Source organism: Oncorhynchus gorbuscha, unplaced genomic scaffold, assembly GCF_021184085.1.
Source record: "Oncorhynchus gorbuscha isolate QuinsamMale2020 ecotype Even-year unplaced genomic scaffold, OgorEven_v1.0 Un_scaffold_633, whole genome shotgun sequence".
In the NCBI taxonomy this organism is placed as follows: domain Eukaryota; kingdom Metazoa; phylum Chordata; class Actinopteri; order Salmoniformes; family Salmonidae; genus Oncorhynchus; species Oncorhynchus gorbuscha.
The window spans coordinates 352,997-379,922 of record NW_025745745.1 but is presented as its reverse complement, the minus strand read 5'-3'; the positions used below and the strand labels follow the sequence as shown (position 1 = coordinate 379,922).

The following is a 26,926-nucleotide window of genomic DNA, read 5'->3' as shown; positions in this document are numbered from 1 at the left end:
TGGGGTAATGTTACATCATCTCTCTAGGTGGGTGCTGCTGGCCTGGTGATAGTCTGCCATGGAGAGAGATGGGAGTGATGTTACATCATCTCTCTAGGTGGTTGGTGCTGGCCTGGTGATAGTCTGCCATGGAGAGAGATGCAGTTGATGGGGTTCTGCTGGACTGTCCCTGGGTACCAGTGTGTATCAGTGGGTCTCAGCTCCTGGCCAAGACCTGGTTTGGGGACACAGCATACCGCATCCTGCTCACGGACCTGCACTCTGTGTGGGAGGAGGAGATGGACACCAGGGCCATCCAGGACAGAGCTCAGGCAAGGAGGACACACACATATATGTACACACACAAATTAAAGTACATTTCAACAGCCTTTGAAAAAATGTCCTCTCTGTCATAACAGGAGCTGAACAGGCGATTGCGGGCTCCCGTCCACGCCTTCTTCTCTCACATGTGTGAGGTGGCTCTCCCCTGTCTGTCTGGACGGGTGGAGGACGGGGGTGCGCTTCAGTTCTCCCTCAACCACCACGGCGGTGACATCAACCTGAAGTTGAAGAGTGAGCTGGCTGGGGTGCCTTTCTACTGGGAATTCCGCTGCACCCCTGCCCCTGTGGCTTTGGTACGATCTATATACTTAACTGAACACCAACTCTATACTCAACTTTCACTGAACTTTTGTGTGTGTTTGTGTGTTTTTATGCAAGCCCCAGTGTGTGTGTGTGTGTGCACGCTCCATGACTAATGGTTGTGTAATGTGTATTGGTGTGTTCTATCAGGTGTGCAGTCAGCTTGTGCGCCCCCTTCTGTTGATGAGCAGGTTACTGCAGAGACAGGTGGGCCAACTGGGAGCTCTGCTGGCCAGGAAAGACACTGAGCTCCAAGACTACAGGGACAATGGGGCAGTGCTGAGCAGAGGTAGGCTCTACGTGCAGAGAAACAAAAATACACTCATTAAACACAACATATACACCTGTTCCTCTCGTTGGTGTGTGTGTTTTGCAGAGCGATTGCAGACAGAGTTGTTTGAGGAACAAAACTACAGAGAGAACTTCCTGACACAGGTAAGTTTCATAGTCGCAATCTCAGGCATACTGAACATGCATAGTTAGGAGGAATATATTACTGGGAAAGAGAAAGCCTGGCAAGAGCCGCCTTTGAATACTCAGCTTAGTAAGCTGGTAAGCCACAATAAACCAGGTTTCTGCTGCAATATGTTGTGTGTGTCTCTCTCTGGGCGTGGCCTTCCATAAACAAGGTTATTAAATGACTTCTAGTTTCCTACTTATTGGATGGTTGTCTGTCCTTGTTTTATCCAGTGATCACTGACAGAATAAAGTGTCCATACTTTTGTAAATGACCGTTGTTTTTATAATGCAGTTCTAATTGAACCTTTATCTAGAACTGAAAGACAATCAGGTGTTCAGGCTTTAAAGGAAATGCTTTGTTTGCACAAGGCGCTCATTGTGCTCAGCTGCATGGCACCCTGGGTCGTCCAGTGAGGACTGGGTTCTTGCACAGCCAACTGGTGAATGTAGTTTGTTCTGTTCTAGGGGCATTATAGCCATGAGGTGGTTGGTGGGAGGTGCTGGGTTTGGCTGGGTCATGGCCAAGTACACTTCCCGTTGAGTTAAAGCCAGGTAAAGAGGCTTGGAGGACACGATGCGCTCTTGTATCTCCATATTAGCCTCGGTGGCCTCTTCAGGGGAGAAGGGGCTGATAAACCTCTTAGTGCTGCCGCCCTCGGTCATCACCTTGGCACGAGGGCGGCATAGTTACCGTATAATCACGTAACTGACGATAATGAAAATAAAATAACTGTCATAACCTATAAAAACATTATGGAAGGAACAGCTGTGTGAAGACGGGACGGATGGGCATTCGTTGAGTCTGTTTCTACGGTTACATGGACTCTACAACCTAAGGAGACTGTGTTGCTCCTAGCTGTAGCAAACAAGGCTTTGGTTGTCTAGGCAACGCCCCACTTCCTGCAGCACATGCAGGAGTGGAGGAGAGAAGAAAATGTGCGTCTTTAAAATAAATTAAAAATAATTTTAAAATGTTGCTATTCAAACGATTATAACGCTGACCGCGGTCGTTGTGCAGACCAATAACCTTCATCCAAAATTCCATGACCGTCACAGCTCTACTTTGCACTTATGATGGGTCCACTCGGGAAAATCAACTTTCTTAGACGATCGTCGTTTACTCCGTCATCCAGATTATATAGATTTACGCTCCTCTTGTGTGTAGTCTCCTGGGTCACCTGATGAGGACTGGGTCCTTGCTCTTACCCCCCAAATGCTACCCTCCCCTGTTATTGGTCATCTGAAGAGGTTAGCATGTTTTTGGAGGGTATAATTTTGCCTCTAACGTTCTGTCATTATTCACAATTATGCACAATCATGGTGGCATCAACATTACTGTTGAAGTGTTTAGAAACATTCTATTCTTATTTCCAATAAATGTGACTCCAAAATGACACAATACATTATTCAACATTCAGTTCCTATTCCCAACAAACTGCAAAGGCATCGAAAACAAGTTTGTAAAGTCACAAGAATGATGTGGTCATTGTGTGCTAGGAATATGTGACCAAATACTAAATGTTTGAATACTTTAATACATTATAGGTGCATTGTTTTCCAAATACTTCTGACACCTTCAAATGGAGGGACTAGATGCACAAAGTGCTTTCATTTCTAATCTAAACGGTTACAGGTCTATGGAAATACCACTGAATAAAAGTTGACTTTGTGTCCCGTCGCCTCATAGGAAACATGCTGGAAGAGAGTAGAAAGTTGTAGCTGTCTAGATAGATACGCCGGAGAGTGTGTGTGCAGTCAGGTCCCAAATGATTGGCCCCCTTGATAACGAGGAGCAAAAAAGTCTAGAAAATATATAGCTGATTATGCAAACACACATTTAGATCATTTGTTTGTCCAAAAGTGTTTTATTGTATGAATATAGCTTGAATACTTCCTATTTATGCTCAAAATAAATAGTCTGATTTGCTTTTGTGTTAACAGTAGTAGAGGGATCCATGCAGTTGATGTGTGTTTGTTTGGTTCCCTGGTAGTTTGATGAGCCTGGGTTTTAGTTAGTGTGTTTCAGTTTGACTGTGTGGTAGGATGTGGAATTTCTCAGTCCGCTGCTCCATTGACCCCCATCCCTGACCTGTGTGTGTGTGTTTTGGCATTTCGAAGTGTCCTGGGGAATGTAGAGATGGATTTTTGTCTGAACTCTGCAGTGTGTAACAGGGGGCAGGCAGGGTCCACTCTCCCTCCCTCCTGTCCCGTACAGAGGGTAGTGGGTACTTGTCCTCCTTCCTGACCCCGTCGAGGCCCTCTACCTTGGGCTCGGACCTTACTGTAGTAAGCCTCCCTGGAGGTTTGGGGAAATGCTCTTCTGGACATGGCCCATAAAGAGAATGGCAATGCATGCAGGGGAACGTGGCCTTTCCTCCTCTCAGATCAAAGTACACACACCTCACACCCTTCTTCTCCCGGCCACGGCAAATTCCACTGAGCACCGACAGACCGCCACGGACCAAAGTCCAAACTGAAAATAAGTGTCTGGAAAAATTTCACTGCGAAGTGTCAAGGCAACACACACACACTGGAGAGGGAGGTGGCGTCCGTGGCCAGCCATTCCTTTGGGCTCATGGCCTAACCAGTAGACAGATGGGTGGAGGAGGTGGCGCTAGGCGAGGAGCCGTGGCATGTGTGTGTAGTATTTATCTATAGGAGGTGGTGTCTCCGTTTGCATTTCCCCCTCTGGGAAGACTCTCTGTGTACCTTTGTGTCCGTCTGTCTCTCCTGGTGTCTTGCTGTTCATCTTCCCTCTTAAGTCGGATCTGTTTTAGCCTTCAGCTCGTAGGGCAATACTGGGATCTGTTTTAGCCTCCAGCCTGGGATCAGCCTCAGCTTAGGGCAATACTGGGATCTGTTTTAGCCTCCAGCTCGTAGGGCAATACTGGGATCTGTTTTAGCCTTCAGCTCGTAGGGCAATACTGGGATCTGTTTTAGCTGGGATCTGTTTTTCAGCTCGTAGGGCAATACTGGGATCTGTTTTAGCCTTCAGCTCGTAGGGCAATACTGGGATCTGTTTTCCAGCCTCCAGCCTGTTTTTCCAGCTCGTAGGGCAATACTGGGATCTGTTTTAGCCTTCAGCTCGTAGGGCAATACTGGGATCTGTTTTAGCCTCCAGCCTTTGGCTCGTAGGGTAATACTGGGATCTGTTTTTCCAGCCTTCAGCTCGTAGGGCAATACTGGGATCTGTTTTAGCCTTCAGCTCGTAGGGCAATACTGGGATCTGTTTTAGCCTTCAGCTCGTAGGGCAATACTGGGATCTGTTTTAGCCTTCAGCTCGTAGGGCAATACTGGGATCTGTTTTTTTAGCCTCCAGCAATACTGGGATCAGCTCGTAGGGCAATACTGGGATCTGTTTTAGCCTCCAGCCTTCAGCTCGTAGGGCAATACTGGGATCTGTTTTAGCCTTCAGCTCGTAGGGCAATACTGGGATCTGTTTTAGCCTTCAGCTCGTAGGGCAATACTGGGATCTGTTTTAGCCTCTTCAGCTCGTAGGGCAATACTGGGATCTGTTTTAGCCTCCAGCTTTCAGCTCGTAGGGCAATACTGGGATCTGTTTTAGCCTTCAGCTCGTAGGGCAATACTGGGATCTGTTTTAGCCTCCAGCTCGTAGGGCAATACTGGGATCTGTTTTTCAGCTCGTAGGGCAATACTGGGGGCTACTGGGATCTGTTTTAGCCTTCAGCTCGTAGGGCAATACTGGGATCTGTTTTAGCCTCCAGCTCGTAGGGCAATACTGGGATCTGTTTTAGCCTCCAGCTGGGATTCAGCTCGTAGGGCAATACTGGGATCTGTTTTAGCCTCCAGCCTTCAGCTCGTAGGGCAATACTGGGATCTGTTTTAGCCTCCAGCCTTCAGCTCAGTAAGACAATACTGGGATCCCAGCCCAGATACTGGGATCCCCTTCAGCCTCTGCTCAGCTCGCAGGGCAATACTGGGACCTACCTTTTTGGTGACTCTTCCAGCTCGTAGGGCTACTGGGATCTTTTTTAGCAAACACATTTAGAATGACATGGGATCTGTTTTCCTTCCAGTGGTGAGCAGGGGCAATACTGGGATCTGATTTTCCTGCAAATGAAAGGGCAATACTGGGATCTGTTTTAGCCTCAGTTTGTCGAGGGCAGACCTGGGATCTCAAATAGCATTTGAAATCTCAGCTTAGGGCAATACTGGGATCTGTTTTAGCCTGCCTACCAATGGAATGGTGGGCAATACTGGGATCTGTTTTGCCCAGCTCCGGGCAAGCTCTGGGATCTGTTTTAGCTCCAGTATTTAGAATACTGGGATCTTTGAGCCCAGGCTCGTAGGGCAATACTGGGATCTGTTTTAGCCCTCAGCTCGTATCCCAATACTGGGATCTGTTTTAGCCTGCCATCCTCTTCCACTGTAGAGTAGACCTCCTGGAAAGGAGGATGAGCCTCCAGCTCGTGCAGGGCAATACTGGGATCTGTTTTAGCCTCCAGCCTTCAGCGGGGAAGGGCAATACTGGGATCTGTTTTAGCTTTCAGCATTGGAGGGCAATACTGGGATCTGTTTTAGCCCCACCCACCACAGGTCAACATTGACATGGAGGTTGGAATTAGACTACCAGCCTCCACTGTCACATACTGGGATCACACACCAGCCGTGTCCTGGGTTCATACTGGGATCTGTTTTGCCCATTTCTGGTGTAGGGTGATACTGGGATCTGTTTTAGCCTCCAGAGTAGGGCAATACTGGGATCTGTTGTAGCCTCGTGCAAAAACTGGGATCTGTTTTGTCCTTCTTTTAGGGCATACTGGGATCTCCATCTGGGCTTTTGTCATTGGGATCTGTTTTTCCCCAGCTTTTTCGTAGGGCTAATACTGGGATCTGTTGTAGGATCTGGCCTAGGGCAATACTGGGATCTGTTTGTCCAGCACTGGACCGGGTAATACTGGGATGGTTTTGGTTTCAGAGGGGAGGGCAATACTGGGATCTGTTTTAGCCTCCAGCTGTAGGGCAATACTGGGATCTGTTTTAGCCCAGTCGTAGGGCAATACTGGGATCTGGGGTTTTAGCCTCCAGCTGAGTAGGGCAAAACTGGGATTGTTTTGACTCCAGTGAAAGGGCAATACTGGGATCTGTTTTAGCCTACCTCAGCTCGTAGGGCAATACTGGGATCTGTTTCATCCCCCATGCTGGATAGGAACAGGCGGGTCAGTTTCAGGGGAGTGGAAAGTGGATCAGTAGCCCCCAGCACTGTAGGGTTATACTGGGATCTGTTTTAGTCTCATCTGTAGGGCAATACTGGGATTTGTTCTAGCCTGATCTGTGGGGAGGGGTCAATACTGGGATCTGTTTTAGCCTCCAGCTCATCTCCTAGGGCAATACTGGGATCTGTTTTAGGATCCAGCTCGTAGGGCAATACTGGGATCTTTTAGGTTAGCCTCTCAGCTCCTGGTTATACTGGGATCTGTTTTAGCGTCCAGCCTTCAGCTCGTAAGACTATACTGGGATCTGTTTCAGATCCAGCTCAGCTGTAAGGCTATACTGGGAATCTGTTCTGCTCACCCTATCACGGCACCTACCTTTTGATGGTGACTCTTACTCAATGGCTACTGAAAGATGCCTTTATCTGTGGGCAAACACATTTAGAATGACATATCTGTCCTTCAAAGTGGTGAGCAGGGGTTTTTCAGAATGATTTTCCTGCAATTGAAAGGATGCAGACAGGAAGGACTTCTCTGTTTGTCGACAGGCTCCAGTTCAAATAGCCACCTTTGAAATCTTTCAAATACTTGCTCTCTGCTCTGATTGATCTTGCCTCCAATGGACTGCAGATAGATAGATCTGTTTTGAGATCAGTGGCTGAGCTGATCCCATGGTTCATCTCTGGCAATCCTCTCTTGCCTGGAAAGGAGGATGAGAGAGATGTGGATGATTCCTCTCCATGTCTTTTCCTCTCAAAGCTCTTTCTCTATTTGAACCCAGGTCTGGTTTGTACCTTCCTCTCACTCCACCCCTCCTCTCATCCCACCACTGGGGATTTTCCTATTGCCTCCTCTTCCACTGTAGAGTAGACCTCCTGTTTTATTTTCTGTCTGTGCAGATGAAAGGCTCTGGGAACGAGACAGACGGGGACCCCTTCTCATCAACCCTGGTACCTTTCTAGCTTTCCATTGTAAATCATTGAGCCCCCTCATCACCCCACAGTAACACCCCACCCACCACAGGTCAACATTGACATGGAGGTTGGAATTAGCTACCCGTCCACTGTCACTAGCACACACAGTCAGTCCTGGGTTCATCTGGAATCTAGATGCCCATTTCTGTGTGAAGGTGAAGGGGACCAGAGCCTGACAGTTGTAGGGAAAACCCTTCTGTCCTGTTCTTTTAGACACTAAGTCCATCTGGGCTTTTGTCATTTTCACCTGTTTTTCAGCCGTTTTGGGGCAATTTGACCGCTTGTGGATCTGGCCTGGCAAGGGGCGTGTCTGTTTGTCCACACTGGACCGGGTAATGACGCATGTTTTGGTTACCAGACACAGTCAGTTTGAGTGTTGCCCTGTGTGTGTGTGACCAGTATGTGTGTGTGTGACCAGTCCGCAGCTGACGTATGCCCTGGGGTTTTGGTCTGAGTGGAGAAAAACATTGTGACTGAGTGAAAGAGGGGAGGGACATGTTCCCTGTGCCCTACCTCACCAGACCCCACACCCCTCCCCCTCATCCCCCTGCTGGATGAACCCTCAGGGGAGTTCTACAGTAGCCCCCTAACACTGTGAGTTAACATGTTAGTCTATCTGTAGTGCTATGGATTTGGTTCTCCCTGGGGGTCTATGGGTTGGGGGTCGGGGAGAAGTCTGGAAGCAGGGGATGTGGGGAGCTACTGCGGGTTTGTGGTTAGCATCTCCCCCCTGGTTATTCAGGGGCTCCCTCCGCCAGAGGCTGTCATCTCCTCTGGACTTCAGATCTGGCTCTGCTGCTCCTATCATCTCCTCTGGACTTCAGATCTGGCTCTGCTGCTCCTATCATCTCCTCTGGACTTCAGATCTGGCTCTGCTGCTCCTATCATCTCCTCTGGACTTCAGATCTGGCTCTGCTGCTCCTATCATCTCCTCTGGACTTCTGTTCTACCAGACTCAGTCAGTTGGACCAGCTCCTGTTGCCCTGATCTGGCTCTGCTGCTCCTATCATCTCCTCTGGACTTCAGATCTGGCTCTGCTGCTCCTATCATCTCCTCTGGACTTCAGATCTGGCTCTGCTGCCCTATCATCTCCTCTGGACTTCAGATCTGGCTCTGCTGCCCTATCATCTCCTCTGGACTTCAGATCTGGCTCTGCTGCTCCTATCATCACCTCTGGACTTCAGCTCTGTTGCCCTGCTCCCATCTTACCCTTTATGTAGATGTCATTTATTTTCTGTCTTCATTGAACAGAGAGAGAGTTTGTGTCAAAGGGCAGCAGGCCCTATTTAAACCTATGCAGACAGTGTAGACCTGTGTGTTGGAGGCTGCAGCATTACCGCTAGAACAGCCACCTGTGTGAACTGTCATACAGCTCCTGTCTAGATCAGTCCAAGCACTGCTAGATAGATAGAGGCTGTTTTGAGATCAGTGGCTGAGCTGATGCCATGGTTCTATGCTCTGGTCATCCTCTCTTGCATTCCTCTCCATGTCTTTCTCTCGTTCACCTCTCTCTCTCTCCTCCTCTGGTTGCCCTGTTCTACCAGACAGTCAGTTGGACCAGCTCCTGTTGCCCTGTTCTACCATCTCAGCCCTCTCCCCCATGTCCCTTTTCCTCCCACCTCCCTCTCCCCTCTTCTCCCCTCCCCTGTTCTGTCCCTCTTCTGTGTGGTTCTCCCTGGGGGTCTATCTGGGGGTCGGGGAGAGTCTGGAAGTCAGGGGATGTGGGGAGCTCTGCTGTGGTTAGCATCTCCCCCTGGTTATTCCGCCAGAGGCTGTCATCTCCTCTGGACTTCAGATCTGGCTCTGCTTCTCCTATCATCTCCTCCCTTCCAGATCTGGCTCCCTGCTCCTATCATCTCCTCTGGACTTCAGATCTGGCTCTGCTGCTCCTATCATCCCTCTCTGGACTTCTATCAGATCTGACAGCTGGCTCTGCTGCTCCTATCATCTCCTCTGGACTTCAGATCTGGCTCTGCTGCTCCTATCATCACCTCTGGACTTCAGATCTGGCTCTGCTGCTCCCATCTTCTCCCTTTATGTAGATGTCATTTATTTTCTGTCTTCATTGAACAGAGAGAGAGTTTGTGTCAAAGGGCAGCAGGCCCTATTTAAACCTATGCAGACAGTGTAGACCTGTGTGTTGGAGGCTGCAGCATTACCGCTAGAACAGCCACCTGTGTGAACTGTCATACAGCTCCTGTCTAGATCAGTCCAAGCACTGCTAGATAGATAGAGGCTGTTTTGAGATCAGTGGCTCAGCTGATGCCATGGTTCTGTTGTCATCCCTCTGTTCATCTCAGTCAGTTGATTCCAGCTCCTGTTGCCCTGTTCTGCCAGATGCCTCTCAGAGCTCCTCTTGCCCTGTTCACAGTCTTGGACCAGCTCCTGTTGCCCTGTTCCCCATGTCCCCCACCCCTGTTCCTCCTGTTCTACCTCCCTCTCTGTTGCCCTCTTCTAAACAGTCAGTTGGACCAGCTCCTGTTGCCCTGTTCTGTACCAGTAAATCATTGACAGTTGCCCTGTTCTACCAACACAGTCAGTTGGACCAGCTCCTGTTGCCCTGTTCTGACTCAGTCAGTTGACCAGCTCCTGTTGACTCCTGTTCTAAACTAACAGATCAGTCAGTTGGACCAGCTCCTGTTGCCCTGTTCTACCAGACACAGTCAGTTGGACCAGCTCCTGTTGCCCTGTTCTACCAGACTCAGTCAGTTGGACCAGCTCCTGTTGCCCTGTTCTACCAGACTGTTCTACCAGACACAGTCAGTTGGACCAGCTCCTGTTGCCCTGTTCTACCAGACAGTCAGTTGGACCAGCTCCTGTTGCCCTGTTCTACCAGACACAGTCAGTTGGACCAGCTCCTGTTGCCCTGTTCTACCAGACAGTCAGTTGGACCAGCTCCTGTTGCCCTGTTCTACCAGACACAGTCAGTTGGACCAGCTCCTGTTGCCCTGTTCTACCAGACAGTCAGTTGGACCAGCTCCTGTTGCCCTGTTCTACCAGACAGTCAGTTGGACCAGCTCCTGTTGCCCTGTTCTACCAGACTCAGTCAGTTGGACCAGCTCCTGTTGCCCTGTTCTACCAGACAGTCAGTTGGACCAGCTCCTGTTGCCCTGTTCTACCAGACAGTCAGTTGGACCAGCTCCTGTTGCCCTGTTCTACCAGACAGTCAGTTGGACCAGCTCCTGTTGCCCTGTTCTACCAGACAGTCAGTTGGACCAGCTCCTGTTGCCCCGTTCTACCAGACACAGTCAGTTGGACCAGCTCCTGTTGCCCTGTTCTACCAGACACAGTCAGTTGGACCAGCTCCTGTTGCCCTGTTCTACCAGACACAGTCAGTTGGACCAGCTCCTGTTGCCCTGTTCTACCAGACAGTCAGTTGGACCAGCTCCTGTTGCTCACTGGCACAGCCTGGGTTAGATTACCCTGTTAGTTTGGTGGAGAGGCATGAGGTGATGGACTGAGTTTTGTTGTTTTTTAGAGGGGTGTTTTTAAAGGTATGAGCTTGGTTTGGAAGTTTTTAGAAGCACAGTTTTGAGGGAATTCTGTGGGTTTTGTAGTTTTTAGAGGTATATTTGTATGCTTCAGTTTGTTATGTAGGTATAAGATACTGTAACAAACTTAGCCCTGATGAACCCCGATATACGATTTTACCCCAAGTGAGGTCATGGTGACCTAGGTTGAATCCTTGCCAGGGATGATGCAATAGCTGGCGTTCGCTGCTACAGTACTGTCTAGAACTATTAGAGGGTATCAGTGACTCATATTCCTTTTGACCAATCTGGCAACCCGGTGGTTAATAACTCAGGTGATACCTGGCAACCCTGTGGTTAATAACTCAGGTGATACCTGGCAACCCTGTGGTTAATAACTCAGGTGATACCTGGCAACCCGGTGGTTAATAACTCAGGTGATACCTGGCAACCCTGTGGTTAATAACTCAGGTGATACCTGGCAACCCTGTGGTTAATAACTCAGGTGATACCTGGCAACCCTGTGGTTAATAACTCAGGTGATACCTGGCAACCCTGTGGTTAATAACTCAGGTGATACCTGGCAACCCTGTGGTTAATAACTCAGGTGATACCTGGCAACCCGGTGGTTAATAACTCAGGTGATACCTGGCAACCCGGTGGTTAATAACTCAGGTGATACCTGGCAACCCGGTGGTTAATAACTCAGGTGATACCTGGCAACCCGGTGGTTAATAACTCAGGTGATATCTGGCAACCCGGTGGTTAATAACTCAGGTGATACCTGGCAACCCTGTGGGTTGAATAGCACCCCCTTGTGCTCGGGAGACCCCACTGCTCCCAGGCGCTTACAGCTGGACCAGTGTCCCACAGCTGGACCAGTGTCCCACAGCTGGACCAGTGTCCCACAGCTGGACCAGTGTCCCACAGCTGGACCAGTGTCCCACAGCTGGACCAGTGTCCCACAGCTGGACCAGTGTCCCACAGCTGAGTGCTGACTTTCTTTGGTATCAGGTTGGGTGCAAAGGTGTCCATCTCTGTCATTTGATTGGGTGATGTTGGGCGTTAGCCACTTTCCCTCAGGGGAACCCCCGTCAGAACCGGATGCAGTTTGATTGCCATCTTAAATGGAGGTCCAGTTCACTAACGTTGCCCCCTCGGCCCTCCATTTAGCTGGAGAGAGTGAGTGAAGAACATCAATCAATTTTGGGGTTGATATGACCCACAAATAAATGCAAACTGTAGCCATGTGTCATTCTGGTGGCCGCGAAGTGCCAAATTTAATCAACACGGCTCTATTTTCGCCGTGTCAGACAAACTTACGATGCTAGCTTGGTGAAAAATCTATATACTGTGGATGACATTGATTTTTAGCGTTAACAAATTGTCTTAGTCTCGTAGTGAGGAGCCCATAAAACGTAGCTAGCTTCATCAACATATTTTGGGGAATTCTGAAATTTATTGGAATACATGACCATACTATAAAACAAGCTTGCCAGCTATGGGGAACTTTAGCTAGCTACCTGACAGGAGTGCTAGTGAGCTACGTTAGCTTGCTAGGTACAGTATATTAATAGCTTTAGGTTGGTTGTTTTTTAAAATCAACTTGAAGAGTTCCACCTAGGACGTTGCCTCTCCAAACATCACTCTCCCTCGCTTGGGCAAGGGACATTTTAAGGTTCACTGGGATGTGACAATGTAAAACGCCATTCAAGGACTGAAGGGTTAGGGGCCGAGTGCCGTCTACTTTGAGTTTGGACTGCAGCCAGTGTTTACATCACGTGTCTGAGGGTTGCTGGGATCTGTGTAGCGCTGGGCCGGCAGCCCATCCTGATGTCTTGTGGGACGCCACACTGGGCCGTCTAGAACCAGGCCCGCCAGCTGAAGGGGCAGTGAGAGGGAGCCGGCCAGGCCACAATGGCCCTAATTACAGGCCCCGAGGCAGGGGAGAACCCTGTGGAAACTGTGTGCAAGTGGAGGGATGGAAGAAGGAGAAAAGGAGACACGAGGAAGGATCTTTCTCAATTTATCTTTCCTCGATCCCTTGCATCCTCTACCCTTGCATCCTCTACCCTTGCATCCTCTACCCTTGCCTCCTCCTCTAAACCATTGGAGAGGCTCTGAGGGGAGGGACCCTGGATAGTCAATTCGATGTGTTCTTCATTGTTGCCTGTGATCAGAGGTTGTCTTTCCTTATTCACCATGTAGAATCTTGGACAGCTGTCGGTGAGGGCTTTCTACATTTACACCCTTCTACCTCACCATGTCTGTTTTTAGGGACAGGGCCTAGGGTTTATGTGTGTTTGTACCTCACCATGTGTCTGTTTTTAGGGACAAGGCCTGGGGTTTATGTGTGTTTGTACCTCACCATGTGTCTGTTTTTAGGGACAGGGCCTGGGGTTTATGTGTGTTTGTACCTCACCATGTGTCTGTTTTTAGGGACAAGTCCTGGGGTTTATGTGGGTAGAGCATTGGACCAGTAATCTTAAAGGTTGCTGGATCGAATCCTAGAGCCGACAAGGTAAAAATCTGTCGTTCTGCTCCTGAGCAAGGCAATTAACCCTAAGTTCCCCAGGCGCCGAAGACGTGGATGTCGATTAAGGCAGCCCCCCGCACCTCTCTGATTCAGAGGGGTTGGGTTAAATGCAGAAGACACATTTCAGTTGAAGGCATTCAGTTGTATAACTGACTAAGTATCTCCTTTCCCTGTTTCTACTTCTCTACCTCACCATGTGTCTGTTTTTAGGGACAAGGCATGGTATTGATAAGTGGTGCCTGGTTTCCTCCAGACATTACGCTTGTCATTCAGGCCAAAGGGTTCAATCTTGGTTTCATCAGACCAGTGAATCTTATTTCTCGTGTTCTGAGAGTCCTTTAGGTGCCTTTTGGCAAACTCCAAGCTGGCTGTCATGTGCCTTTTACTGAAGAGTTGCTTCCGTCTGGCCACTCTACCATAAAGGCCTGATTGGTGGAGTGCTGCAGAGATGGTTGTCCTTTTGGAAGCTTCTCCCATCTCCACAGAGGAACTCTGGAGCTCTGTCAGAGTGATCATCGGGTTCTTGGTCCCCTCCCTGACCAAGGCCCTAATCTCCCGATTGCTCAGTTATGTGTGTGTGTATGTATATAGAGTATTTTTGTCTGTAATGTCTTTTTCGTTATGTCAGACCCCAGGAAGACTAGCTGTCATCATTGGCGTCGGCTAATGGGGATCCTCGTAAAATCATAAATCCCCTCCAGAGGTCTGATCCCCTCTCCTCCTGTCAGTTGTCCCAGAGAGAGGGAGTGATGTGGGGAAGCCTCTCCTCAGTCTCCTGGCTCCTCTCCTGGCCTGAGAGAAAGAAGGAGGGTGAGAGTAGTTGACTGGGAAGAGGGGAGAAAGAGGGTGAGAAAGAGGGTGATAGTAGTTGACAGGGAAGAGAGGGAGAAAGAGGGTGAGAGTAGTTGACTGGGAAGAGGGGAGAAAGAGGTTGAGAGTAGTTGACAGGGAAGAGAGGGAGAAGAGGTAGAGAGGGAGAAAGAGGGTGAGAGTAGTTGACTGGGAAGAGAGGGAGAAGAGATTGAGGGTGAGAGTAGTTGACTGGGAAGAGAGGGTGAGAATAGTTGACTGGGAAGAGAGGGAGAAAGAGGGTGAGAGTAGTTGACAGGGAAGAGAGGGTGAGAATAGTTGACAGGGAAGAGAGGGTAAGAATAGTTGACTGGGAAGAGAGGGAGAAAGAGGGTGAGAGTAGTTGACAGGGAAGTGCAGACAGATATATGACCAGATGTAAAGTGATGCGCTTTCAGGGTTTAAAGGCAGACGGACCAGTAGGACTTCACCTGCCTCTGTTTGTTGTTCCATCTGCCAGCCTGGCGTGTGTAGTAGAATATCAATATCCAATGTGGTTGTTTTAGGTCCTGTAACCTCTGCGTAAGGCGATATGGGTCAGTGGTTACTGACTAGGGTGTTGGGGATAGGGGTCAGTGGTTACTGACTAGGGTGTCGGGGTTAGGGGTCAGTGGTTACTGACTAGGGTGTTGGGGTTAGGGGTCAGTGGTTACTGACTAGGGTGTCGGGGTTAGGGGTCAGTGGTTACTGACTAGGGTGTCGGGGTTAGGGGTCAGTGGTTACTGACTAGGGTGGTTAGGGGTCAGTGGTTACTGACTAGGTGTCGGGGTTAGGGGTCAGTGGTTACTGACTAGGGTGTCGGGGTTAGGGGTCAGTGGTTACTGACTAGGGTGTCGGGGTTAGGGGTCAGTGGTTACTGACTAGGGTGTCGGGGTTAGGGGTCAGTGGTTACTGACTAGGGTGTCGGGGTTAGGGGTCAGTGGTTACTGACTAGGGTGTCGGGGTTAGGGGTCAGTGGTTACTGACTAGGGTGTCGGGGTTAGGGGTCAGTGGTTACTGACTAGGGTGTCGGGGTTAGGGGTCAGTGGTTACTCAGGGTGGTTAGGGGTCAGTGGTTACTGACTAGGGTGTCGGGGTTAGGGGTCAGTGGTTACTGACTAGGGTGTCGGGGTTAGGGGTCAGTGGTTACTGACTAGGGTGTCGGGGTTAGGGGTCAGTGGTTACTGACTAGGTGTAAAGTTAGGGGTCAGTGGTTACTGACTAGGGTGTCGGGGTTAGGGGTCAGTGGTTACTGACTAGGGTGTCGGGGTTAGGGGTCAGTGGTTACTGACTGTTAGGGGTCAGTGGTTACTGACTAGGGTGTCGGGGTTAGGGGTCAGTGGTTACTGACTAGGGTGTCGGGGTTAGGGGTCAGTGGTTACTGACTAGGGTGTCGGGGTTAGGGGTCAGTGGTTACTGACTAGGGTGTCGGGGTTAGGGGTCAGTGGTTACTGACTAGGGTGTCGGGGTTAGGGGTCAGTGGTTACTGACTAGGGTGTCGGGGTTAGGGGTCAGTGGTTACTGACTAGGGTGTCGGGGTTAGGGGTCAGTGGTTACTGACTAGGGTGTCGGGGTTAGGGGTCAGTGGTTACTGACTAGGGTGTCGGGGTTAGGGGTCAGTGGTTACTGACTAGGGTGTCGGGGTTAGGGGTCAGTGGTTACTGACTAGGGTGTCGGGGTTAGGGGTCAGTGGTTACTGACTAGGGTGTCGGGGTTAGGGGTCAGTGGTGACTAGTAGGGGTTGGTTACTGACTAGGGTGTCGGGGTTAGGGGTCAGTGGTTACTGACTACTAGGGGTCAGTGGTTACTGTGTCGGGGTTAGGGGTCAGTGGTTACTGACTAGGGGTGTGACTAGGGGTTAGGGGTCAGTGGTTACTGACTAGGGTGTCTAGTGGTTACTGGGTGTCGGGGTTAGGGGTCAGTGGTTACTGACTAGGGTGTCGGGGTTAGGGGTCAGTGGTTACTGACTAGGGTTGTCAGTGGTTACTGACTAGGGGTCAGTGGTTACTGACAGTGGTTACTGGGTGTCGGGGTTAGGGGTCAGTGGTTACTGACTAGGGTGTCGGGGTTAGGGGTCAGTGGTTACTGACTAGGGTGGGGGTTAGGGGTCAGTGGTTACTGACTAGGGTGTAGGGGGTTAGGGGTCAGTGGTTACTGACTAGGGTGTCAGTGGGGTTAGGGGTCAGTGGTTACTGACTAGGGTGTCGGGGTTAGGGGTCAGTGGTTACTGACTAGGGTGTTCGGGGTTAGGGGTCAGTGGTTACTGACTACGGGTTAGGGGTCAGTGGTTACTGACTAGGGTGTTAGTGGGTTAGGGGTCAGTGGTTACTGACTAGGGGGGTTCTGGGGTTAGGGGTCAGTGGTTACTGACTAGGGTGTCGGGGTTAGGGGTCAGTGGTTACTGACTAGGGGTCAGTGGTTACTGGCTAGGGTTTCGGGGTTAGTGGTTCCTGACTAGGGTGTAGGGGTCAGTGGTTCCTGACTAGGGGATAGGGGTCAGTGGTTACTGACTAGGGTGTAGGGGTCAGTGGTTCCTGACTAGGGTGTAGGGGTTAGTGGTTCCTGACTAGGGTGTAGGGGTCAGTGGTTCCTGACTAGGGTGTAGGGGTCAGTGGTTCCTGACTAGGGTGTAGGGGTCAGTGGTTCCTGACTAGGGTGTAGGGGTCAGTGGTTCCTGACTAGGGTGTAGGGGTCAGTGGTTCCTGACTAGGGTGTAGGGGTCAGTGGTTCCTGACTAGGGTGTAGGGGTCAGTGGTTCCTGACTAGGGTGTAGGGGTCAGTGGTTCCTGACTAGGGTGTAGGGGTTAGGGGTAGGGGCCAGTTTAGGATCCAGCATCAGTGTTTTTACTATAGATCAGGTGAGGCCTCAGCAGTTTGTACCAGGGTTCCATGAAGGTCGGTCAGCACCAATCCCCAACACCGGCCTAGAGACTGGTCTATCTCAGAAAACAACACCGGCCTAGAGACTGGTCTATCTCAGAAAACAACACCGGCCTAGAGACTGGTCTATCTCAGAAAACAACACCGGCCTAGAGACTGGTCTATCTCAGAAAACAACACCGGCCTAGAGACTTGGTCTATCTCATAAAACAACACCGGCCTAGAGACTGGTCTATCTCATAAAACAACACCGGCCTAGAGACTTGGTCTATCTCATAAAACAACACCGGCCTAGAGACTGGTCTATCTCAGAAAACAACACCGGCCTAGAGACTTGGTCTATCTCATAAAACAACACCGGCCTAGAGACTGGTCTATCTCAGAAAACAACACCGGCCTAGAGACTTGGTCTATCTCATAAAACAACACCGGCCTAGAGACTGGTCTATCTCAGAAAACAACACCGGCCTAGAGACTTGGTCTATCTCATAAAACAACACCGGCCTAGAGACTGGTCTATCTCAGAAAACAACACCGGCCTAGAGACTTGGTCTATCTCATAAAACAACACCGGCCTAGAGACTGGTCTATCTCATAAAACAACACCGGCCTAGAGACTTGGTCTATCTCATAAAACAACACCGGCCTAGAGACTGGTCTATCTCAGAAAACAACACCGGCCTAGAGACTGGTCTATCTCAGAAAACAACACCGGTCTAGAGACTGGTCTATCTCAGAAAACAACACCGGTCTAGAGACTGGTCTATCTCAGAAAACAACACCGGTCTAGAGACTGGTCTATCTCAGAAAACAACACCGGCTAAACTCAGAGCTGTTTACCCACTAGTAATAGAGGGAAATGTCAACATCCCTCACCCTCCTTCTACTCATCCTTCCTTGTTTTTCTTTGGTCAGGCCGTGGGGCAGTGATTGGCTAAGGTGCCAGAATGGATTATGGATGGCCAGCAGTCTAACAACCCTACAGAGGGCAGGGTTCAGATTTGTGAGGGTGCAACTGAAGGAACTTGACTGGCGTGCATCCCATTGACAGTCCGATGAGGGTAAACTGACCCTAACCTCAATCAAATCCCTAACACAGGTGATCTCACCAAAACAGTAGCTCCTCCCCTGTCTCCGTACTGCAGGACTTTGGTCTGTTATGACAGCGGCAGGCCACTCAGTCTGGTGGAGGCCACAAGAAAGTTCCAGATGAATATTATTAACTGTGAGGTAGAGAGGGGGTTGAACCACGGTAGTCTATTTAAACTGACCTTTGACCTTTGTTTTGTTAACTCTTTATGCCATTCTTTCCCTTTTTATGCGTTTAAGAGTTGTTTATCGTCCAGGAGGGCTGATCTAGGTCCATGCCCTTATTCATTATGCTTTAAAAGGCTAAACTGATCCTAAAACAACACTCCTACTCTGAGACGCAGGCCAATACATTGGACATACGTTTGAGAATGCTTTACACTTGCCGGTTTAAAGGGACCCAAGTGGCCTAGTTACAGCGCTGACTTAGATGTAATCCATTGTAAGGGGAAACTGCACCGCTGGCCGCCCCCACCACCATTATTGGTTTTGTTGCCGAGGCGACGTCGCGCAGCGTGGTAAAGATATTGCTGTGCATATTATGAGCAATGATGTCAGATTTTTTTTAAGTGTTTGTTCTTTGCAGTAAGTTGTTTGTTGTTGTAACATCACAAACAGACGAAGCAATTTCACCATTAAGGATTTCACCTTGTTTTACTGTTACTGTCCATCACGGATCCTCAAACAACTTGACAGAAGAGCTGTGCATGCCAAGTGTTTTCCAGAAGAGCTGTGCATGCCAAGTGTTTTCCAGAAGAGCTGTGCATGCCAAGTGTTTTCCAGAAGAGCTGTGCATGCCAAGTGTTTTCCAGAAGAGCTGTGCATGCCAAGTGTTTTCCAGAAGAGCTGTGCATGCCAAGTGTTTTCCAGAAGAGCTGTGCATGCCAAGTGTTTTCCAGAAGAGTGTGCATGCCAAGTGTTTTCCAGAAGAGCTGTGCATGCCAAGTGTTTTTCCATGAAGAGTGTTTTCCAGAAGAGCTGTGCATGCCAAGTGTTTTCCAGAAGAGCTGTGCATGCCAAGTGTTTTCCAGAAGAGCTGTGCATGCCAAGTGTTTTCCAGAAGAGCTGTGCATGCCAAGTGTTTTCCAGAAGAGTGTGCATGCCAAGTGTTTTCCAGAAGAGCTGTGCATGCCAAGTGTTTTCCAGAAGAGCTGTGCATGCCAAGTGTTTTCCAGAAGAGCTGTGCATGCCAAGTGTTTTCCAGAAGAGGTGTTCCAGAAGAGCTGTGCATGCCAAGTGTTTTCCAGAAGAGGTGTGCATGCCAAGTGTTTTCCAGAAGAGGTGTGCATGCCAAGTGTTTTCCAGAAGAGGTGTGCATGCCAAGTGTTTTCCAGAAGAGGTGTGCATGCCAAGTGTTTTCCAGAAGAGGTGTGCATGCCAAGTGTTTTCCAGAAAGATGTGTGCAGAAGATGCCAAGTGTTTTCCAGAAGAGGTGTGCATGCCAAGTGTTTTCCAGAAGAGGTGTGCATGCCAAGTGTTTTCCAGAAGAGTGTGCATGCCAAGTGTTTTCCAGAAGAAGAGTTTTCCTGTGCATGCCAAGTGTTTTCCAGAAGAGGTGTGCATGCCAAGTGTTTTCCAGAAGAGGTGTGCATGCCAAGTGTTTTCCAGAAGAGGTGTGCATGCCAAGTGTTTTCCAGAAGAGGTGTGCATGCCAAGTGTTTTCCAGAAGAGGTGTGCATGCCAAGTGTTTTCCAGAAGAGGTGTGCATGCCAAGTGTTTTCCAGAAGAGTGTGCATGCCAAGTGTTTTCCAGAAGAGGTGTGCATGCCAAGTGTTTTCCAGAAGAGGTGTGCATGCCAAGTGTTTTCCAGAAGAGGTGTGCATGCCAAGTGTTTTCCAGAAGAGGTGTGCATGCCAAGTGTTTTCCAGAAGAGGTGTGCATGCCAAGTGTTTTCCAGAAGAGTGTGTGCATGCCAAGTGTTTTCCAGAAGAGGTATGCATGCCAAATGTTTTCTGATGTGTCCTACAGGAGAAGGTTGGGACAAAATGGGAAAACAGCATGTTTCCACATTTCACAAGGCACTGTAGTCACAGGTATTGAATGCAATAAGACTGAAATGCAGTGGTTTGTGTGGAACGGGGCAAAGGGAGAACATTGATAAAAGTGTGGGAGAAAAGACCAGGGCTAAATGATAGCATGAATGATAAAATGGATGAAAACCGGAGGTTGAATGATAGCAAAATTGCGTGGAAAGAAAGATGGAGGAGGAGAGTGAGGAGAAGAGAAGGGTGAGGAGGAGAGTGAGGAGAAGGGTGAGGAGGAGAGTGAGGAGGAGAGTGAGGGAGTGAGAGAAGGGTGAGGAGGAGAGGTGAGGAGAAGAGAAGGGTGAGGAGGAGAGTGAGGAGAAGGGTGAGGAGAAGAGAAGGGTGAGGAGAAGAGAAGGGTGAGGAGAAGAGAAGGGTGAGGAGGGAGAGGAGAGAAGGGTGAGGAGGAGAGTGAGGAGAAGAGAAGGGTGAGGAGAGTGAGGAGAAGAGAAGGGTTAGGAGGGAGTGAGGAGAAGAGAAGGGTTAGGAGGAGAGTGAGGAGAAGAGAAGGGTTAGGAGAAGAGAGTGAGGAGAAGAGAAGAGAAGGGTTAGGAGGAGAGTGAGGAGAAGAGAAGGGTGAGGAGAAGAAGGGTGAGGGAGAGTGAGAGAAGGGTTAGGAGAAGAGAAGGGTGAGGAGGAGAGTGAGAGAAGGGTTAGGAGGAGAGTGAGGAGAAGAGAAGGGTTAGGAGAAGAGTGAGGAGAAGAGAAGGGTTAGGAGAGAGAGTGAGGAGAAGAAGGGTAGGAGGAGAGTGAGGAGAAGAGAAGGGTTAGGAGGAGAGTGAGGAGAAGAGAAGGGTTAGGAGGAGAGTGAGAGAGAGAAGGGTTAGGAGGAGAGTGAGGAGAAGAAGGGTTAGGAGAGGAGGAGAAAGAAGGTTAGGAGGAGAGTGAGGAGAAGAGAAGGGTTAGGAGGAGAGTGAGGAGAAGAGAAGGGGGGAGAAAAGGAGGAGAGTGAGGAGAAGAGAAGGGTTAGGAGGAGAGTGAGGAGAGAAGAAGGGTGAGGAGAAGAGTGAGTAGAAGAGAAGGGTGAGGAGAGGAAGGCTGAGGAGGAGAGTGAGGAGAAGAGAAGGGTGAGGAGGAGAAAAGGGTGGCTCTGCTCCTTTTCTATGGAGTCGCTGCTCCTCCACACATTGGTTGCTCTGTGCCCAAAGGGGAACTAAAGCCTGACCAGAGCATACATTTATTTTTACGATATTTAAACAAACAAAAAACTAAAATAAATCAATGCAGACCTCTAAACCTGACCAAGTATGTTTAGGAGCCCCTCTCACTGACAGCAGTGCGAGACCACCAATTTCTCCCCGTCAATATTTGAACAGCTAATTCAGTTTGTCCTCTCCGTTTGACTGAAAAAAGCAAGTGAAAGAGTAGAATGAATAGTGTGTACGTGCTGTATGAGTTTAGTATGTTATCTATCTTGACTTGTAGTTGGTTGTGGCGTCAACGTGTGTGTGTGTGTGTGTGTGTGTGTGTGTGTGTGTGTGTGTGTGTGTGTGTGTGTGTGTGTGTGTGTGTGTGTGTGTGTGTGTGTGTGTGTGTGTGTGTGTGTGTGTGTGTGTGTGTGTGTATAAACACAGATGTGTGTAACACACACACACACACAACAGTGCAGTACGGTGTTGCAGCAGCCTATATAGACCTACCGAAGTGTCCTGTCTCCTGTAGTGTTGTTCCTGTTTCCTGTCTCCTGTAGTGTTGTTCCTGTTTCCTGTCTCATGTTGTGTTGTTTCCTGTCTCCTGTAGTGTTGTTCCTGTCTCCTGTAGTGTTGTTCCTGTCTCATGTAGTGTTGTTCCTGTCTCCTGTAGTGTTGTTCCTGTCTCATGTAGTGTTGTTCCTGTCTCCTGTAATGTTGTTCCTGTTTCCTGTCTCATGTAGTGTTGTTCCTGTCTCCTGTAGTGTTGTTCCTGTCTCATGTAGTGTTGTTCCTGTTTCCTGTCTCCTGTAGTGTTGTTCCTGTTTCCTGTCTCCTGTAGTGTTGTTCCTGTTTCCTGTCTCCTGTAGTGTTGTTCCTGTCTCCTGTAGTGTTGTTCCTGTCTCCTGTAGTGTTGTTCCTGTCTCCTGTAGTGTTGTTCCTGTCTCCTGTAGTGTTGTTCCTGTCTCCTGTAGTGTTGTTCCTGTCTCATGTAGTGTTGTTCCTGTCTCCTGTAGTGTTGTTCCTGTCTCCTGTCTCATGTAGTGTTGTTCCTGTCTCCTGTAGTGTTGTTCCTGTCTCCTGTAGTGTTGTTCCTGTCTCCTGTAGTGCTGTTCGTTTGCTGGTCTCTACCTTGTGCCAGAGCTGCTAGAAAAACTGCTTTCATTAGACCCTTATCAGGCCTTCAGCCTTCAGTCACTCCTCCAGACCTCTACCATGTGACTGACTGGGGAAAGACTTCAGTCACTCCTCCACACCTCTACCATGTGACTGACTGGGGAAAGCCTTCAGTCACTCCTCCAGACCTCTACAATGTGACTGACCGGGGAAAGACTTCAGTCACTCCTCCACACCTCTACCATGTGACTGACTGGGGAAAGACTTCAGTCACTCCTCCACACCTCTACTATGTAACTGACCGGGGAAAGAATTCAGTCACTCCTCCACACCTCTACCATGTGACTGACTGGGGAAAGCAGGCCACCAGGCAGGAGGCTGGCTGATTGACTGACTGACACACACTCACTGCAGGACATAGTCTTTCCATATCATTCATTTATTCTCTCTAAATCATTTAGTGTAGTTTCTCTCTCCACCTCTCACTCGCTCCCTCATACTGTTTCTCTCCCTCTCTGATAGCTTAGTGTAGTTTCTCTCTCCACCTCTCACCGTTCCCTCATACTGTTTCTCTCCCTCTCTGATAGCTTAGTGTAGTTTCTCTCTCCACCTCTCACTCGTTCCCTCATACTGTTTCTCTCCCTCTCTGATAGCTTAGTGTAGTTTCTCTCTCCACCTCTCACTCGTTCCCTCATACTGTTTCTCTCCCTCTCTGATAGCTTAGTGTAGTTTCTCTCTCCACCTCTCACTCGTTCCCTCATACTGTTTCTCTCCCTCTCTGATAGCTTAGTGTAGCTTAGTGTAGTTTTTCTCCACCTCTCCTGATAGCTTAGTGTACCTCCACCTCTCACTCTGATAGCTTAGTGTAGTTCTCTCTCCACCTCTCATACTGTTTCTCTCCCTCTCTGATAGCTCTCACTCGTTCCCTCATACTGTTTCTCTCCCTCTCTGATAGCTTTCTCTCTCCACCTCTCACTCGTTCCCTCATACTGTTTCTCTCCCTCTCTGATAGCTTAGTGTAGTTTCTCTCTCCACCTCTCACTCGTTCCCTCATACTGTTTCTCTCATACTGTTTCTCTCCCTCTGATAGCTTAGTGTAGTTTCTCTCCACCTCTCACCGTTCCCTCACTACTGTTTCTCTCCCCTCTGATAGCTTAGTGTAGTTTCTCTCTCCACCTCTCACCGTTCCCTCATACTGTTTCTCTCCCTCTCTGATAGCTTAGTGTAGTTTCTCTCTCCACCTCTCACTCGTTCCCTCATACTGTTTCTCTCCCTCTCTGATAGCTTAGTGTAGTTTCTCTCTCCACCTCTCACTCGTTCCCTCATACTGTTTCTCTCCCTCTCTGATAGCTTAGTGTAGTTTCTCTCCACCTCTCACCTCTCATACTGTTTCTCTCCCTCTCTGATAGCTTAGTGTAGTTTCTCTCTCCACCTCTCACTGTTCCCTTACTCTCCCTCTCTGATAGCTTAGTGTAGTTTCTCTCTCCACCTCTCACTCGTTCCCTCATACTGTTTCTCTCCCTCTCTGATAGCTTAGTGTAGTTTCTCTCTCCACCTCTCACTCGTTCCCTCCTACTGTTTCTCTCCCTCTCTGATAGCTTAGTGTAGTTTCTCTCTTCTCTCCCTCCACCTCTCTGATAGCTTAGTGTAGTTTCTCTCTCCACCTCTCACCGTTCCCTACATACTGTTTCTCTCCCTCTCTGATAGCTTAGTGTAGTTTCTCTCTCCACCTCTCACTCGTTCCCTCATACTGTTTCTCTCCTCTCTGATAGCTTAGTGTAGTTTCTTCTCCACCTCTCACTCCACTGTTTCTCTCCCTCTCTGATAGCTTAGTGTAGTTTCTCTCTCCACCTCTCACTCGTTCCCTCTACTGTTTCTTCCTCTCTGATAGCTTAGTGTAGTTTCTCTCCACCTCTCTGATAGCTTAGTGTAGTGTAGTTTCTCTCCACCTCTCACCTCCCTCTACTGTTTCTCTCCCTCTCTGATAGCTTAGTGTAGTTTCTCTCTCCTGTTCCCTCATACTGTTTCTCTCCCTCTCTGATAGCTTAGTGTAGTTTTTCTCTCTCCACCTCTCACTCGTTCCCTCATACTGTTTCTCTCCTCTGATAGCTTAGTGTTTCTCTCCACCTCTCACTGTTCCCTCATACTGTTTCTCTCCCTCTCTGATAGCTTAGTGTAGTTTTCTCCACCTCTCTCGTTCCCTCATACTGTTTCTCTCCCTCTCTGATAGCTTAGTGTAGTTTCTCTCACCTCTCACGTTCCCTCATACTGTTTCTCTCCCTCTCTGATAGCTTAGTGTAGTTTCTCTCTCCACCTCTCACTCGTTCCCTCATACTGTTTCTCTCCCTCTCTGATAGCTTAGTGTAGTTTCTCTCTCCACCTCTCACTCGTTCCCTCATACTGTTTCTCTCCCTCTCTGATAGCTTAGTGTAGTTTCTCTCTCCACCTCTCACTCGTTCCCTCATACTGTTTCTCTCCCTCTCTGATAGCTTAGTGTAGTTTCTCTCCACCTCTCACTGTTCCCTCATACTGTTTCTCTCCCTCTCTGATAGCTTAGTGTAGTTTCTCTCTCCACCTCTCACTCGTTCCCTCATACTGTTTCTCTCCCTCTCTGATAGCTTAGTGTAGTTTCTCTCTCCACCTCTTCTCCCTCTACCACCTCTCTGATAGCTTAGTGTAGTTTCCCTCATACTGTTTCTCTCCCTCTCTGATAGCTTAGTGTAGTTTCTCTCTCCACCTCTCACTCGTTCCCTCATACTGTTTCTCTCCCTCTGATAGCTGATAGCTTATAGTGTAGTTTCTCTCTCCACCTCTCACTCGTTCCCTCATACTGTTTCTCTCCCTCTCTGATAGCTTAGTGTAGTTCTCTCTCCACCTCTCACTCGTTCCCTCAGACTGTTTCTCTCCCTCTCTGATAGCTTAGTGTTTGCTCAGGTCACAGTTTATTTCTGGTCATTTCCCTCTGCTTCCTGTACTCTTATTTTTCTTTCATTTAATCCCCTCAAAATATAGTGTGCAGGAAAATATTAATCTAAATGTATATTTATGGAAAGATAGCCAACAGTTTTGACATTAGTTGAATTTGTCATCATTTTCTCCCTTTCCCATTCTCTCTCTCTCTCTCCCTCAGACTGTGCCACAGGTATGTGTGAGGCAGGGCGGTCTGGGGTTTGACTCTGAGCTGCAGGAGCTCTACTCAGCCGTCACGTCCTACGACAACACCGACGCCCGCAAGCGTAAGATCTCTGAGAGACACGCCCCCGAAGAGGACGAATCCACCACAGAGGACCGTGACCCTAACCACGCCGCCAGCGGCACACAGCCCCCAGGTCTGGACCTCTTCTCATTGGTCGTATAATCTTTCTAATCCCATCCCATCTTGCTGTCACCTCTGTGGCCCAAGGCCTCAGATTTAGACCTATAGGATCGCATGTCCTACCAAACACACTCTCTCACACACAGACACCACACACACATTCTAATAGAGATCACTATACTATATTCTGTCCCAGACATTTCTGTAATCTAGCTAAACAACATCAATCACCCAAACACTTCACTTCTCCTGCTAGTGCTGCTTTTAACAGAACAACTGGCGTGGGAAAGTTGGAGTCTCAAAAGCGGTTTGATACTTTTGTTGCAACGTTAATAAATGTGTTGCAACGTTGCAGCTCATACCAAGGCTGCCTTGGCCAGGACAGCTCAGCTCTGCTCAATAGTATGAAAATGGGTTTTAGTGTCTGATTATGGCCACTATAGGTGTGAATTGGTGGTTGGTTTGTTCCCTACAGGAGAGGAGGTGAACCATGGGCTGGACCAGGGGGATGGAGCCAGAACCACAGACTCAGAGACACCTAATGAGGAAAAGGTCTGGTCAACTCCGCAATGATTCTGATTTACCAATAATAATGAATTAATCAATCCGATTTATTGATAAGCCCTTTTACAGCAGCAGATGTCACTAAGGCTGCGTTTACACAGGCAGCCCAATTGTGATTTTTTTTCCTTCACTAATTGGTATTTTGAGCAATCTGATCAGCTGTATTGACAATAATTGAGCAAAAGATCAGAATTGGGCTGTCTCTGTAAACGCCGCCTAAGGGCTGTACGGTAACCCAGCCTAGACCCCTCTCCCTCAGACTGAAGGCTATAATGTAACCATAATATCCTTACCTTGTTTCTAACACGTCTGTTGCCATCCTCAGACTACAGTTCCCATGGCTACTGCCGCAGATCGGCCCTCCGCCCGACCCAAGAAGAAGAAAGCGAAGGGGCTTTTTGGATGACCTCGGAACCTGTAGGGCACCAAACACTATGGAGACTGTCTGCGACTACGTCCCAAATGACACGGTCAAAAGTAGTGCACTATGTAGGGGATGGGGTGTCGTTTGGGATGCCGTCTATGAGCACTACCACCTTACTTCATGTGACATGTTTTTCAAGTACTCATCTACGGAGATGTCCTTTTTTTTTAAATATATATTTTTTTAAATCATTAAATCATTAGATATGCATGTTTTTCCTTGGCTGTTTCATTGTTTGATGGATGTGTATTTTTTTAATTGTCTAAATAAAGTGTGACAATTTAGGGCGTCTTATCAATATAAACGTTAGATGTGGATCAA

At 48.8% G+C, this 26,926-nt stretch overlaps 1 protein-coding gene across 1 annotated transcript; it reads left to right on the top strand.

Moving 5' to 3' along the window:
• The first annotated feature begins 21 nt into the window (after nucleotides 1-21).
• LOC124019581 (non-homologous end-joining factor 1-like) lies at nucleotides 22-26,926 on the top strand. The gene is made up of 7 exons (XM_046334967.1): nucleotides 22-311; nucleotides 399-614; nucleotides 772-910; nucleotides 998-1,056; nucleotides 25,432-25,630; nucleotides 26,093-26,169; nucleotides 26,507-26,926. The coding sequence occupies exons 1-7, from the start codon at nucleotides 129-131 to the stop codon at nucleotides 26,585-26,587; spliced, it is 954 nt and encodes a 317-aa protein (XP_046190923.1). The 5' UTR covers nucleotides 22-128; the 3' UTR covers nucleotides 26,588-26,926.

What these genes read in the sequence shown, in the direction of transcription:
- LOC124019581 (XM_046334967.1), top strand. Translation starts at nt 129, where the DNA reads ATGGAGAGAGATGCAGTTGATGGGGTTCTGCTGGACTGTCCCTGGGTA. An exon ending in CCCCTGCCCCTGTGGCTTTG is followed by an intron (nt 615 to 771) that starts GTACGATCTATA and finishes GTGTTCTATCAG; the next exon opens with GTGTGCAGTCAGCTTGTGCG. An exon ending in GAGAGAACTTCCTGACACAG is followed by an intron (nt 1,057 to 25,431) that starts GTAAGTTTCATA and finishes TCTCTCCCTCAG; the next exon opens with ACTGTGCCACAGGTATGTGT.